Source organism: Sinohyriopsis cumingii, chromosome 1, assembly GCF_028554795.1.
Source record: "Sinohyriopsis cumingii isolate HCF-2022 chromosome 1, ASM2855479v2, whole genome shotgun sequence".
Classification (NCBI taxonomy): domain Eukaryota; kingdom Metazoa; phylum Mollusca; class Bivalvia; order Unionida; family Unionidae; genus Sinohyriopsis; species Sinohyriopsis cumingii.
Genome location: NC_142961.1, coordinates 83879353 through 83895095, shown reverse-complemented (window position 1 = coordinate 83895095; position 15743 = coordinate 83879353). Strand labels below are relative to the sequence as shown.

Below are 15743 nucleotides of genomic sequence, written 5' to 3'. Positions count from 1 at the left end.
AAGATTCTCTTGTTGATTTCTTTTGTGTATCATGTTGTAATTTCACTCTACCATATGTTCTTCCCCCACAAAGTGTAATTCTTTCAAGTTCTACAGAAATTAGAGGAGAGGGGAGGATGGTGGCAACAGTCTTTAGTACTCAGCCATGGTTCCACAAACTATTGATTTTTTGTGTCAAATCTGTCATACATACTGCTCAGAACTTAAGATTCTGTTTCTTACACAGGACCCTACCTCATGGCATCCATTAGAAAAGCTCTGCTTGGAAGTGTTGCACTTATCTGGAAGGCTATGGAAAACTTACTGTAGCAACTTTTGATAGTTTAGGCTCCACTTGTCAGCAGTCAACACTGTTACAATATCTGATGTATGCAATGGTGGATGTGCTTCTAGGGCCAAAAACCAAATCTGTCCATTTTGCTCATTTGTACATTTTATTTTGGAATCCTTAGTTATGCCTTTTCATAATGTATGAGGATATAGTGCTATCAATACTGTCAAGTCTGCTATTAGCACAATCCTAGTTTTGTCAGATGGTTCAGTATTCTTCACAACACCTAATGCTTAAATGTTTTGGGAAATGAGTGTTTATTAAAAGAGACCTAATTTAACCAAGAATGTAGTTACATGCAGTGTTGATATTGTGGTAAGAAACAGTCACTTTCATTGGTTTGTAAACTTCACTCTAAATTTCCCTCATACAAATTGGTTTTGCTTCTTGCATTGCTTTCTGGCCAGAAGAGGGCAAACCCTTCATTTCATAGATGATAGAAATTTAGATGTAAATAAGAACAGAGCTATCTTTATAATAGTCAATCTTAAGCAGTCATGTGCAGGAAATGATTTGGGTGTAATTTGCATAGCAGCTTGTGCACCAGACAGACGACTGTGTAATCACTGTTGTAGATACTTAGGACAAACAGAAGTAGGAATAATGAAACCAGTCTATTTGTTTGTTTCCAGGCCCCTTATTAGGCAGTGAACAGAGACACTAGTTCAAGATAGCTGAAATCCACCTTGCAAGCTGTTGCTGTTGGTGTACAATGTGTGTGTGTGATTTGGATTTTTAATGTATCTTTAACAATTTTTCAGTCATATTGCTATGATGTCTGCAGTGTGTCAGTTTATAGTGATGTCTAGCACTGGGGTGTCATGCTGCAGACATGTAGCATGATGTCCCACCCAGTCACATTATCCTGACACCAGGCCAACCAGTCCTAATACTAACCTCTTAATGCTGAGTGCCAAGTGAGGCAGCTGTTAGTACCATTTCTATAAGTCTTTGGTGTTGCTGTTGGCATCAGTACTGTTATTTCACACTACGAAGTACAAAAATGGCAATCACTTGTGGCTCTGGTTCAGACATGGTAGCTGTGGCTACTACACTTAAAACAGCTGGTTAGAGCAAACACTTTATGTTCCTGAAAATATTATCAGAAATTGATCACTTCTAACTTGACATTCAGTGAAAGAGTGCTTTAAACCAGCTCCAAGTGATTGGTATTAAATTCATTACATGCATTTACCATGTTCAGTTGAATCTGCATAATAAATTATCAGGATTTATTATACACAGTAATTTGCCTTTTTTTTACCCTACTATACTTCTGTCAAAGGATGCACTATAAACATCTTGTGGGGTTTCTGAGGGTACTAAAGGTTCAGTGAAATTGAAAAAATAAACAGTACTTGCCAAGTTGAAGTTTGATGATAATTTCATTGATCCTGATGTAGAGATCACATGCCCACTCACCCTCCTTGTCCTGCATCTTGTATCCTGTTACCTCTCTAGACACTGACCAGTCACATGATCTGTGCATGATCTTGTGTAATCCCTAAGGGTACTACAGGTTCGATGAAATTATCATTTAACTTCAGCTTGGTAAGTATTATTTAATTTCCAATTTTAGCTGAAATCTACAACATTATCAGCCTTATTTGTATGTAACTTGGTATTTTACTGAGTGGCATCTTACAGTACCACAGTAGGTCAGTGAAGTCTACTTTTGATGTTTGAGTCATTCTTCAGTTAATACACTTCAACTGGCTTTTTACTAAAAAAATTTATCAGCAAACTGGCCCCATATATTTTGGCTCCAGTGTAAGTGAGGCCAATCTTATACTAACCAAACCTGTTTATACAGTTCACAACTATCAGAGGTCCATATATTTATTTTTTACTGATTACATTTTCAGCTCTGTGTGGGACATTATAGTCATGCCTTGCATGTATTATCATCCAAAATGGCTGATTACAATGAGAGTGATGATCAATACAAATTCTTCATTACAACTATAGTCACAATGACTGATAAAAGATTCTTTATAGATATATGAAATGAACTGATCGTGTATAGCATTCTCTTTATTAAGAACTATTTGTACTTCTGAATGCAGTTTTGTATTTATTTATTTTTTAGCAGAGATGTTCCTGATTTTCTTTCCATCATTAGCTTATGTTTCCCAATACAAATGATAAATGTGTGTGATGTTATCTCAAACTCTGTTTTGGTATCAATAGTTCTCCCTGTGTCATTGCTCTGCCAACTCTCCACCATTAGGTACATGGATCAATACCAACATGTCATTGATTAAAGCAGACCTGGTAATTTGAGAAAATTAATTTTCTTTATGGCAGACAGATCAAAGAGAATTCATGCAGTAATAAAGTTGAATCATTTGTTTGAATTGGTCCCCTGGAAGCCCAATGGTAGTGCTGAACAGAAAGGCAGTGATTATATTATACAGATACAGTCTTTGTATGGAATATGCTGAAAGAAATGATACACCAACAACTGACAGTTTAAACTGGGCTATTTTATGTCACATATTGCACCACAGGGTCAAAATCCTAGCTTTAATTTGAACAAGACATGGCATATACAATGTTTACAGTTATATTTGTTCATCCAGCCATTCATCCCTTTGTTTACCTGTCCCTCATTTGTTTTGTAACACATTTTCATTTAGGTTATCTTGAAACCCTCCATCTGTCCATCTATCCCTCTGCCTTCCTGTTCATTTGTCAGAACATCTATCACCTAAACTGCTGAGTGTACATTTACCAAAGTTGATAGACATATTGTCCATGAGGTTACATCTGCAAAAGGCTTATAGTTTTTGAGGCTCTTTCTTGGAGATGGTTAAAGAAAATTGCAACTGCACTGTCATTTATAAATATTGTTTGACCAAGCTTTCTACATGTAGCCATAGATGGAGAAAACAATACGACTCATATACGACAGATTTATTGATACAGCCCTTGGGTCAGTCAGAAAAAAATGGATCATGTTGGTGGATGTTGATTATAGATCATTTAGCTCAGCATTGTGAATAATATATGTGTCTGTAGCTCAGTGAATTTTCATTTTGCGCACAGATGATTTCAACACTATTGGTACCAACATGTCAGCAAACATTGCATTATCTAGTGCTCATTAAACTATTTTAAATCTCGACTTGATGCCTGTTTATGGTGTAATTAACCATTACATGATGATTGTTTACCGGTGACACATAATAGCTCTCATAACCACTCAAAAATGGATCATCCATAACTCGAATACCACCCAGCACAGAGAATTACATGTACAAAGGCCACTATTTGTGAGCATTTATAAAATGAGTAGTGTTGCTGTGCATGTTGTTACAGACGGTGTTGAAATCATTTGTGCATGATCCTATTTCATTAAATTTAGCTATATTTTGAAATGTTCATTTGAAAATTCACTGAGTTACAGATGATGATATTCACAGTTCTGAGCTAAACAGATTAAAAAAAAGGAATGGCGATGTTGGTCTTAGATGAAAATGGTGCTGAACTCACATGCAGTGTGGCCACGAGAGAAAGTTTGTACAGCAGTTCAAGGCAGTATTTTTAAACATACAACAGTATTACCACAGTTATATTTGGGACCAACAATTTAATGCTATTTTCATCCTCACATTTGCTGGAATAAATATTTGACTCTGGTTTATATATAAATTAAAAATCTCTCCCCCCCAATTTATTTTTATGTTAATGGTCATATCTAATAGTAGATGAATTTGCTGTGTGTATGTAAATTGTTGTGTAAGTTGTAGTTTAAAAACTAAAGTGGGATGATTAAGCCTTCACTATAACTGACACCCTTTGAAAGATACTTTGCTGTTAAAACAGAGATTGTTGATAAAATAGGAAGTGTTGACACTGAAACTGCAAGTTTAAGAGCTACACTGTACACTACTGATGTAATAGGCAGAGAAACTTTGAGTGGGATGCCAACACCAGGCAAGATATTTATCAGAGAGGGCCAGTAATCATAAAACTCAACAAATGAGATAGTATTTAGTGTACTTTAGAAAAGACATAAATTTCAAACAGAAAACAAGTGTTCAGATAAAAATCTTAGGATGATTCATAGTGAAAGGAATACATCTGCTTGACACATTAACATATACTAGTAAATAACTTAAAAATGAGATTTTTCCAAATGTTGGATTTGGCCCAAATATCTTTAACAAACCCCATTTGACCACATGTCAAACAGTGATAAAAGGATAAGTATAATTATATTTGTAATATTCCAAATTAATTTGTGACATAACATTGTTTTAGAAAAAGAATAATGTGTTGAATTATTTTGTCCTGAAAAAATAAAGACATGCTGTTGATGTCATTACTGGTGTATTTATAACAAGATTGTTTGGGAATTTCAGTTTAATCCTTATTAATGGAAACTATCAAAGTACCAATACAGTGACACAGTACCGTCATATGTACCAATAGAAAATGCCGGTAGCTTCTCATGGGTCGGTGGTTCTTCCTGGGTTCTTCCTCCACCATTATTACTGGCCACCATGCATAGCCTATCATGTGCTGAAAAATGGCATTAAAACCCACAACAACAATAACAACAACACCAACAACCAATAGAAAAAAATACTTAGACTGGTAATAATGCATGCCTGTAATGGCCACTATCAGTGGCCATCTTGAGAATGTTGTCATTTAAGAATATCAAAGATGGTTTGATCACCAACAGTTACAAAGAAGATCCATTCTTATCTCAGATTTTTGGAAATCTTTTCAGTCACATGACCTTTTTGAATAACTCTTGTTTTGATACCTTTTATTATAGTTAAATGATGGATCTGTGCATATTTAACATTTTAAATAGTAAGTCATGCAATTTGGAAATGTTTTAAGACAAATATTTTCATGATTAAGTTGCATGAGATGATATCAGCTATTTCAGAATATGTGATATCTATGTCGCTTTACTGACATTACAGCCCTAAAGACATTTTGGCCCATAGATGTTTTGGCCAAAGACAGTTGACCTTAGACATTTCAGCCCGAGATGTTGCTCTAAGACATCACGGTCCTAGATGCTTGAGCCTTAATATAATTTGGCTTAGACCTTATGGCCCTATATTTCAGTATTATTATAATTTAATTTAATTAGCTATCATTGGAAACAAAATTATTTACATTGTTTGCACTTTTTTCACTGCTGTCAAAGATAATGGCCAAAGCGTTTTGCATTTGGAGGGTTAAATTGTGTATCTGCTTATGGACGAAAAGTCTTAAGGCCAAAGTGTTAGGGGCCAAAATGCCTGGTTTATTTGGGGCCAAGGCCAAAGTGTTAGGGGAAAATGTCTGGTTTATTTGGGGCCAAGGCCAAAGTGTTAGGGGCCAAAATGCCTGGTTTATTTGGGGCCAAGGCCAAAGTGTTAGGGGCCAAAATGCCTGGTTTATTTGGGGCCAAGGCCAAAGTGTTAGGGGCCAAAACGCCTGGTTTATTTGGGGCCAAGGCCAAAGTGTTAGGGGCAAAATGTCTGGTTTATTTGGGGCCTAGGCCAAAGTGTTAGGGGCCAAAATGCCTGGTTTATTTGGGGCCAAAACATCTGTCTACTTAGGACCAAAATATAATTGATGCAGATACTTTCAGGACAATAAATCTCTTCTGAAGTAGAATAATTGAGTCAGAAAAACATTTAAGTATGAATATTGACTTTTGATTGGATAGTTACATTATAAGGATGAATATTGAATTTTGATTGGATAGTTGCTTTATAAGGATGAATATTGATTTTTGATTGGATAGTTACTTTATAAGGACAAAATTGACTTTTGATTGGATAGATGCAGTTCTCATGAGGCCACTGATAGAACAGCATTAGACCATATTATGAAAGTATTTAATGTTAATTATCCTGCTTCCTTTTGCAAACATTGAATACAGTTTGTACAAATTGCTTCAAACATATACCAAATCTTGTACTGGATAAGAGGAGTGTTGTTTAAAATGCTAGCAGTCCAACAAAGAGCAAAGTGCTGAAGAAAAATATTCATCTGTTTTCTATATTCTGCAGCAAAAAGCCAATAAAATGCTGACTGATAGTGGATAGCTTTATCAAGATACTTCTAATCACAGAAATGAAACATGAAAGAAATGAATTTAAAAAATAATGATGAGCCAGTGATTAATTATGCCTTCAGGGTTGCTTGGTAGCTTTGTATTGAAGGAGGTAGTGATTAACTGTGCCTGCAGTGTTGCTTAGTAGCTTTGCATTGAAGGAGTATTTGTTCCAAAGATGAAAGGAGGGAGTATTATGTATGCTTTGAAATATGTTGAGTGTATTATCAGATTTGATTCACCTGTGAAATATTCCTAAGTTTAGGTTTTATATATCATGATTTTGTCTTTTAGAGGTCTATAATATAAAAGTAGATGGATTTTGGATAGTAAAATTGTACAAACTTAAGATAAATTTTGTTTTTGGGTTAATGAAAAATGGTGGTAAATTAATTTTTTATGTACTTAATTTTTACACACACACACACACACACACACACACACATATATATATATATATATATATATATATATATATATATATATATATATATATATATATATATATATATATATATTTATATATATATATTTCAACAAAGAAAAAATATAATGATGTCTCCTTTTGCATATACTTCCCAAAATGCACCATAAACTTTTTTTCTTCCCCCTTTAATCTGAATGCATCTTATCAAAGATTCCCATGGTGATCTTCTTGAAAAGCAAGATTTACCTAGGCTTTGCAACAAAACATTTTGTTATTTCAGAAATAAATGTGCTCAAATGTCTGAAAGTAGCATATTTAGAATTATTTGGAAGAGAAACTGGGAGAGAAAATTAAAAAGTAGAGTTACAGTGATGGGCGATGTCTTTTTTCCATTCGATTAATACTTGTCAATTAAAAACAAAAATCTTCAACAACCTCATTCTGATAAGTGGTCATGTACTCTTGACCTTGTGGCTCATTCACTTTTATTGTTGTCTGTTAGATCCAGCTCCAAGACTTTTGTCTAAGAGTCAGAAACAAACATCAGCATTCAGCTGCTTATTTGTTGTCTGATTTTATTGTTTCAGGAGCATCAGTATTATTTGTCTGATTTTAGAATGAAATACCCGGGTTCTTCCTCCACCATTAATACTGGCCGCCATGTATAGCCTATCGTGTGCTGAAAAATGGCGTTAAACCCTAAAACAACAACAACAACAAAAATTAGAATGAAATAGCAGTGATTCATTTGGCTGAAATTATATGATGTCTGCTTTATCTTGATATATCAATACTTCAGGAGGCTTGATACTATCTTTTTGAGCCCATTTATGGGGTCCACTAAGGGGCATTTGGTCAAAATTGTCACTGTCAAGTCTGTCATTTCACCTGAACATTGCCAGGAAGCAGAGTTCACCTTGCCTTCCTTTCACACCATTTCTCCAGTTTTTTTCTCCTTCCTGATCTGCAGTGCATCATATCTTTTCTTCTTTATTATGTGTGCAATAGAGGGTCACAAGGTGGTTTAGTTCCATGAAGCTAATTATGTCACCCTCTTTAAACAAAGTCGTGTTTAAAACATCAGTTTTCTCATCATAGAGGAAAGCAGAAAGTTAGAAAATAAAGTTTTATGCTTGGTAGTTGATTTTGGTGCTAATTTGATGATGGTTAAAAATGATTAGACTGCTGTCTATGGAATTCCTGCAGAAAAGACACAAATCCTTGAAAAAGCCAGTGAAAAAAATTGAATTTTGTAGCCCAGTCGGAAACTGATTAGGAGTCTGTTACCAATAAATTTCATAATTTATCCAATATTTCATCCTGTATAGCTTACAATATTAATATTGCTTCCTGTATTGCCACATATGAAAAGAGACATTCTACTGTGCAGCAGATTCTCCACTGTAACCTATTTTTGAGGTTGCAGTTTATTACAACAACTTTATTTTACCACTTGGTATTTTCTACAGCTTTCAAACTGGGATCCATGGGTCCATCGATTGTGAATTTGTTTAATGCATAAAAGGGTGAATTTGTACAATTTTGAATTCACTGTTAATTTACACAAATTTAGAAAGAAAAGATTCTTGAGCATTTGAACACTTCACTAAACTAGGTTTCTTTGACTCCTTGTTTTAGTAATTATCTTGGCAAATTGTATTGGATTTTAACTTTGGCAGTTGGGTTGAATTTTGTCCCCAAAACAGGTTCAGAAAGATCCCAGACAACAAATATAGTGAAGCTAAATTAGAGAAGTTTGAATTATTTTATAAAGTTTTAATAGCATTTCATCAATATAATAATCTAGCTTGAAAATATGCAAAAACTGAAGTTGAAGGTTACTGTTTTTGAACATTATAAATTCTGAACTTTCTACTCTCACTTATCCTAATGTTTGCAGTCTTCACACTATTTTGGCTGGAGGAGATGGGTTGTTTCACCCAAATATTAAAGTCCAAAATATTAGAGTCCAGCATGGACTCAAAATATGTATGGTAGGTAAGATGTGGCAGGTCAAAGTGTTATTTCAAATGTACTCTCATTATCCTAATCACATGGTTTAGGGAGAAATATGGTGGTGGTGGTGGTGGTGGGGGAACATCAGTCGGTTTGAGAGGTTACCCATCAAATTTTCAAGGACTGTTATCATTGCACAATAATATGAATCTATTAGATTTACAGTTACATTTATTTGACACTCTTAGATGCAGTGACTGTACAGTATCTGAGACTGTGTATTACTTGATACCAAAGTTTAAAAGGCCAAGTTTATTTGGTTCTCAGTACAGGTCATATGGAGAGAAGATTAAAGGTTGGGTATTTATGTGGAGGTGTAGTGTAGTACAAGTATTTGGTGAGAAACAAACTGATAAATTACATTGTTTGAGTGGAAGCCTATTTGATAGGCAATAAGACCCAGCAAATTTCTTTGATGGCCTGTCTTCCATGGCCTTGTGCACCTATAAATTCTTAGTCTTCAAAGCTCTCAGGAAATGCTGTGGAGGGAGTCAATATTTGAAGTAAATATCAATGTTTGCTGAAATTGGCTACATTATATAAGGTTTCTAGTTGGAGGCACTGATCTTCCTCTTTAAGTGAAAAATGTGCGCATTGTGTACTAGTCATTTCAACATTTTGAGATACTGTTTATAAGTGATTGTCTTCATTCATCCAGATGATTGATATTGACATTGGTGTTCCAGCAGCTGACTCCCCACCCTCCTTTTTTCAATGCCACATTATTCTAATAGATTTGTTGTCTACACTAATATTGATAAGTTGTCCTTTTGGGAACATGATTAATCCTTATGGGGGTTGGTTGCTAAGATCCTTGGCACTGCCAGGGTTAGGGGTTTCAAAGAGGTGTGGACTGAAGGCCCCAGTTGAGTGTTTACACAGAGACACTTTGAAGTAGCTTTTTTTCTGTTCTTCTGATTGAAGTGGTTTATCAAAGAGTCTTAACAAATTGTATTTATGTTTCTGCTAGTATTTGAAGTCTACTGAAGACGTTTTTTTATGGAGATGGTTGTGCAAAACACATAGTGTAGGCATGTTACACAATCATATACCATGATACATCAAAAGATACAAAATACCATATGCTTCCCCATGAAAATGCTTATACAGGCATCAGATAAATCTGTGTAAAGATTTGTCATTTCGATTTGGTATATGGAGAATTTGATGGATCAAAATATGTAGGTAAACCCTGACTGGATTTGCACAGGCTTTTATGTTTGGGCATTTTTTGTTGCCTGTTTTGTGTTAATGGCAATATTAGTTATATCATGCCAAGGAAATAAGAGTGAAGTGCCTTGCCCAAGGGTGATGTTGGCAGGTATGGAACCTGTGACTATGTGATTATGACATGGACACTCTACCAAATAAGCAGATGCTGCTCTCCATTTGACACAGACATGAGCAGCATTGTCTACGGCTCTCCATTTGACACAGACAGGGTCAGCATTGTCTACAGCTCACCATTGGGCAAAGACATGGTCAGCATTGTCTACATCTCTCCATTTGACACAGACATGGTCAGCATTGTCTACAGCTCTCCATTGGACACAGACATGGTCAGCATTGTCTACACCTCTCCATTGGACACACAGGGTCATCATTGTCTATAGCTCTCCATTGCACACAGACATGGTCAGCATTGTCTACAGCTCTCCATTTGACACAGACATGGTCAGCATTGTCTACAGCTCTCCATTGGACATGGACAGGATCAGCATTGTCTACAGCTCTCCATTAGGCACAGACATGGTCAGCATTGTCTACAGCTCTCCATTGGACACAGGGTCAGCATTGTCTACAGCTCTCCATTGGACACACAGGGTCAGCATCATCTACAGCTCTCCATTTGACACAGACATGGTCAGCATTGTCTACAGTAGTTATATGGATAGAAGATCTCTACAAGATCTGTTTGATTTTTGATGACGAATATTATTCGTTGCTGCAGAAGAATTTGAATTCTTTTAATTTGGCACTCCTTCTGTTGCGCAGAAAATGAATTTAGATGGCATATGCACTGGGCAGATGAAGATTCATTTATTGTCTCCAGCCTGTTATGGGCTGGGTGGGTATTGTGATAACCTCCACTGGATCATGTGTCTGTCAATAGCTCTTTCTCTTCCTAAACAACTGGCTGGAAAGTCACCAAACTTTGTACACCAGTCACTAATGCAGTGGGATAAGTTTTTGTTTTGCATTTCCCTTTGGTGATGGGTGGAAAGTCATCAAGCTTTGTTCATAAGTTGCCCATGTGATAAACATCAGCAAGAGGCAAGTGATTTTGTAGTACATTTCCAGTGGTGGTGGGTGGGTAGTCATCAAGCTTTGTACACAAGTTGCCCATATGATAAACATCAGCATTTAATATAATTTTGTAGCAATTCCGCCTAAGGCTGTGAATGGTTAGCAATCAAATATCCAGAAATCACAATTATACAATGGCATTTTGGAACACTTAATACAGACCATCATAATGAGAGGACCTAAATACAATGGATTTTGTGTTATGGCCTCGCTAGGTGCCCAGCAATTAGAAGTTACTGTTAGGACTGGTCGGCCTGGTGTCAGTATAATGTGACTGGGTGGGACATCATGTTACATATCTGCAGCATGATGCTGCATGAATATAAACTGCCACAATGCAGACATCATAGCAATATGACTGATTTTTTTAAAAACTATATTAAATATCCTAATCATGCACACTCAAATATTCAAGTGAATGATACATATGTCCTAAAGAAATAAACTTCTAAAAAATGGTACTAACAGCTGCCTCACTTGGCACTAAGCATTCAGAGGTTAGTGTTAGGACTGGTCGGCCTGGGTGGGACATAATGCTACATGTCTGTGGCATGATGCCCCAATGCTAGACATCACTACAAACTGCCACACTGCAGACGTCGTCATGATTATGACTGCAAATTGTTAAAGCTACATTAAAAATCCAAATCACACATATACGTCAGCAACAAAAAAGAGTTGATATTATCACATTTTAACTGCTTTTTTTATTTAGAAAAAGCTTGATTTTTACATATGTGTCTTGTGGTCATTATGGCATACTATTAGGACAGGGTAGCTTAACATTCCTGGTTTTGCCAAATCATGCTCATGCTGAGTATGATAATGATTTGGCAAGGTTAGGAATTTTACTCTGATACACATTCAAGAGCAAGAAAGATAATTTCATTGGTAAAGGAGTCTGTGTCAGACAAATGCATAATTGATAAAGATCTGATGTAATGCTTGAAACTAATTTCATGAAACACTGACCACATATTCTGTTACATACTGTACAAAGAACTGGTGAATTTTCCAGCTGGTGGGAGATGAAGGTCTGGAGAGTGTGAACATGATGTTGGCACAGAACTTGCATTCTCACCTTGAGGAGTAAAGTAATATCCCCTTAGATTGCAGGCTGATTCAGACACAGTTGGAAGTAGTATTAGAGAACTTTTTTGGAAAATGAGATTAGGGGAACTTATGTTCTGTTTTGTGGCTACCTGTTTTAAGCTCTAATGCTTATAACATATTTCAGCTTGATTACATAGCCAACTCAGATTTCTTTTCCTTTCTTCAAATTTTTACAAAGAGATACTTCATTTTGTTTAAATATTTTAGGGTTTAAAAACTACATGTTTGCAGTATTTCACTTTTTATTGTGAAATAACTATTGAGTGGTTACTATTTAAAAAGCTGGATACGAGTAGTTTAATTTATGTGTGGGGAATGAGTTTTTGCGCTCTAAGAAATGATGGCTTCATTTTTGTGTGTGCAAAACTGTTGTCACTGACTGGTCGGTTGATTTGTTTGTTCTCAACAGCACTTTAAATACTACTTTTGGTTATAACATGTCAAGGAAATAGGAGCTAAGTGGCTTATGCAAGGACAAACAAAGGCATGAAACCCTGGCTAGACTGGGCAGGTACTGAACCTGCCACCCTTGGATTACAAGTCTGACACTCTACCAGCTGAGCTACTGTGGATCCTTTGTACAAAATTGAAGACAGGTCACAATATAAGTTCCTTGAAAGGGTTTGATATTATTATTGTCTGGTTTGAGGTAGGGGTAATATTTCTAGACAGATTGATTTGCAATAACACCTTTCCCTCCCTGTAAATATTGACTGCTCCCACACTGTTGTGAGTCTGCTTTTAAGTAGCTATAATATGTTTAGTTTGCCTGCACAGCTTGTTATTCTAAGAGGGGAAAGAATTACCATATGTACTTGCTCATAAGTTGAGTCAGACTGCAAATGATGAAGATTCTTATCTACCACAGCATAATGCATCGGCAGATCAGGCTTTATGTTGTTTGTTCTACTGATCAACAAACTGCACAGACCCAAATCTGCCATTACATTATGCAGTGGCAGATCTGGGTCTGTGCAGTTTGCAGCTGGACTTGTCTTATAAGCAAGTATATATGAATGACATGTACAACAACTACAGTGACACTAGTATAAAAGAACCACTTTAGGGACTGGCTAAAATTGACTATAATATGGAGGAGATCATTATATGGGTTAATTTTATTTATATCAAATGTATTATGTTGGGTCTTTAAAAATATGGCAGTCCATTAATGGTGGCTCTCTTACAGAAGTGACTGTTATAGCAGGTTTGACTGTGCTGACTTGAACAGCAATAATTCAAGAATACTTTTGCAGTCCAAATGTTAAGCTCTGTTACAATGACAAGAAAAGAAGTAAATTGGGCAGGTTATGAATTAGGCAGCTGTGGTGCAACGCATAAATGACCTGATGCCTAAGAGTAGCCAGCTTGGGCAACGCCTTAAACCCTACAGACAAATCTAACATAAATTCTGATATAGAAGATTGTGCCATAGCAGACACATGATTATAATCAACACTTTATAACACTTTATGCAGACTAAAAGCATTTGTTATGGTAAAGGTGTACTGTATTTTGTTCTCTCGCATGGATTCATGCTCTTTGCGATTAAAATTGCAAATCTACCTCAGCACTTAAGGCCACTGGACAGTACAAATCGAGTTAGATAGGGCAGGTTACAAATTCACCTTGTTGCACTAACAGAATTTGATGTCGTTTACCCACAAGACTTAGTATGCAACACAATATGTTGTTACGGACAAACTAAACAAAATTGGAGTGTACACAAAGTGATGCTTACAATGAATTATGTCTTAGACTCTGCAATGTGTTGATCTGCTCATATCAATGTGTGAAAAGTAACACTAATATCAGTGTGTATAAAATATTGATGTGTATAAAATAACACTCAAAGATGAATATTAACCAGATTTATTAGATAAAAAAATAAACAGGTTTTATAGAATTTGGGGAGACAAGTGATTTACATATTTTATAGAATTTGGTGACAAACATATGCACAAATGAAGACTTTTCATGCATTTACTTCTTCAGATATGAAGAAGAGTGCATGTAGCCAGATTGGTATGAGAAGCTAAATCAGTCACTAGATTGATTTATTATAAAGAATTCAAGTCATCACAGACTATTTAGAAATATTTATGCAGGGGATTACCTCATTACAATCCTCTGGACTTTTCTATATTTAGATTTTCTTGTCATGAACTTAATGTTGATGCTGGTAGATAATGAAGGTGACATTGCTTCAGGGAGTTTTTGTAACTTCTGTTCCAGAATAATTTACTATTAATTCATGACAGACACTATGCATTTTTAAAATTACCAAGATATTAGAGATCAACAGTATTAAGATAAATGTTGGTATGCCATTGAATCTTAATATAATTCTATAGCTTGATGTCATGTCAAAGCCCACAATTTATTTATTTATTAGCTAGACAAAAACATCCACTTAATATCAGATGGTTATACTATAAGAAGTGTATTGCACTTTGATATTGTGATCATTTTTGTATGTATTATGGGGCAAAATACTGAAATAAAGGCTGTACATTTTCTTCGATTTCACCTTGTAGGGTGATGACATTTTAAACCCAATGATTTCTATAAAAGAAAGATTTTCTATTAGGCTGTAAAGTAATTATGTGTAGAGAACATCAATTTCAGTTAACTCTACATATTAAAATTTAGCCATGTTACAAAGTTTGTTCATAGGGTTTAAAATACTGCCAATATTAGTTATTTTTAGGCATGATGTCATTATACATTATGTCACATCTGTCTAATTCATAACCTGTCCCATTAATGCTGATTGTTCTTAAGATTTTCTTGAAAGGGATTAAAGAGCCATAACTGTTTTTCCCTTTTTTTATTTCAGGGATGTGTTTGTGGCCACCATGCAACCTAGAGGGAAGCATGTGGTGATTTTGGTGGACCATGGCAACTCTATGAGCATAAACCAGCTTCACACAGCCAAGAGTATTGCCCAGCAGCTGATTACCTCCTTTACTGAAGGAGACAAGGTTAGTTAGCTCCCTTGATGATGAGTCACTTATTAGATTGTGGCACAACAAATAAGAAAACTGAATTCAACTGAATTCAGAAGAAAGACAGTATGTAATGCTATAAATATGATTATTACATATGACAAGATTCATCCTGTCACAGGGGGCCCCGAGTGGCCGAGTGTTCTAAAGCGCTCACCGTTACAGATCACTGCCATCTCACCTCTGTCTGCGTGAGTTCGAGTCTTGGATTCGGCTGATGTGGTTATGTGAGAAAGCTTGCCAGTAGCTTCTCGTGGGTTGGTGGTTCTTTCTGGGGGTTTCCCGGGTTCTTCCTCCATCATTTATACTGGCCGCCATGTATAGCCTATCTTGTGCTGAAAAATGGCATTAAACCCTACAACAACAACAACAACGATCAGCCTGTCACACAGTAAAATCAGACCTACTGGCATGATTCAGCCTGTCACAATAAAATCAGTCCTACTGGCATGATTCAGCCTGTAACACAGT

At 35.9% G+C, this 15743-nt stretch overlaps 1 protein-coding gene across 1 annotated transcript in view; it reads left to right on the top strand.

Moving 5' to 3' along the window:
- Nucleotides 1–15743, top strand: part of LOC149807252 (VWFA and cache domain-containing protein 1-like) — a 133919-nt gene that overhangs the window by 63325 nt on the left and 54851 nt on the right. Inside the window, exon 6 of the mRNA XM_089964066.1 lies at nt 15104–15248. Within this exon, the coding sequence (XP_089820192.1) occupies nt 15104–15248 (145 nt within the window). The remainder of the gene's footprint in view (nt 1–15103; nt 15249–15743) is intronic.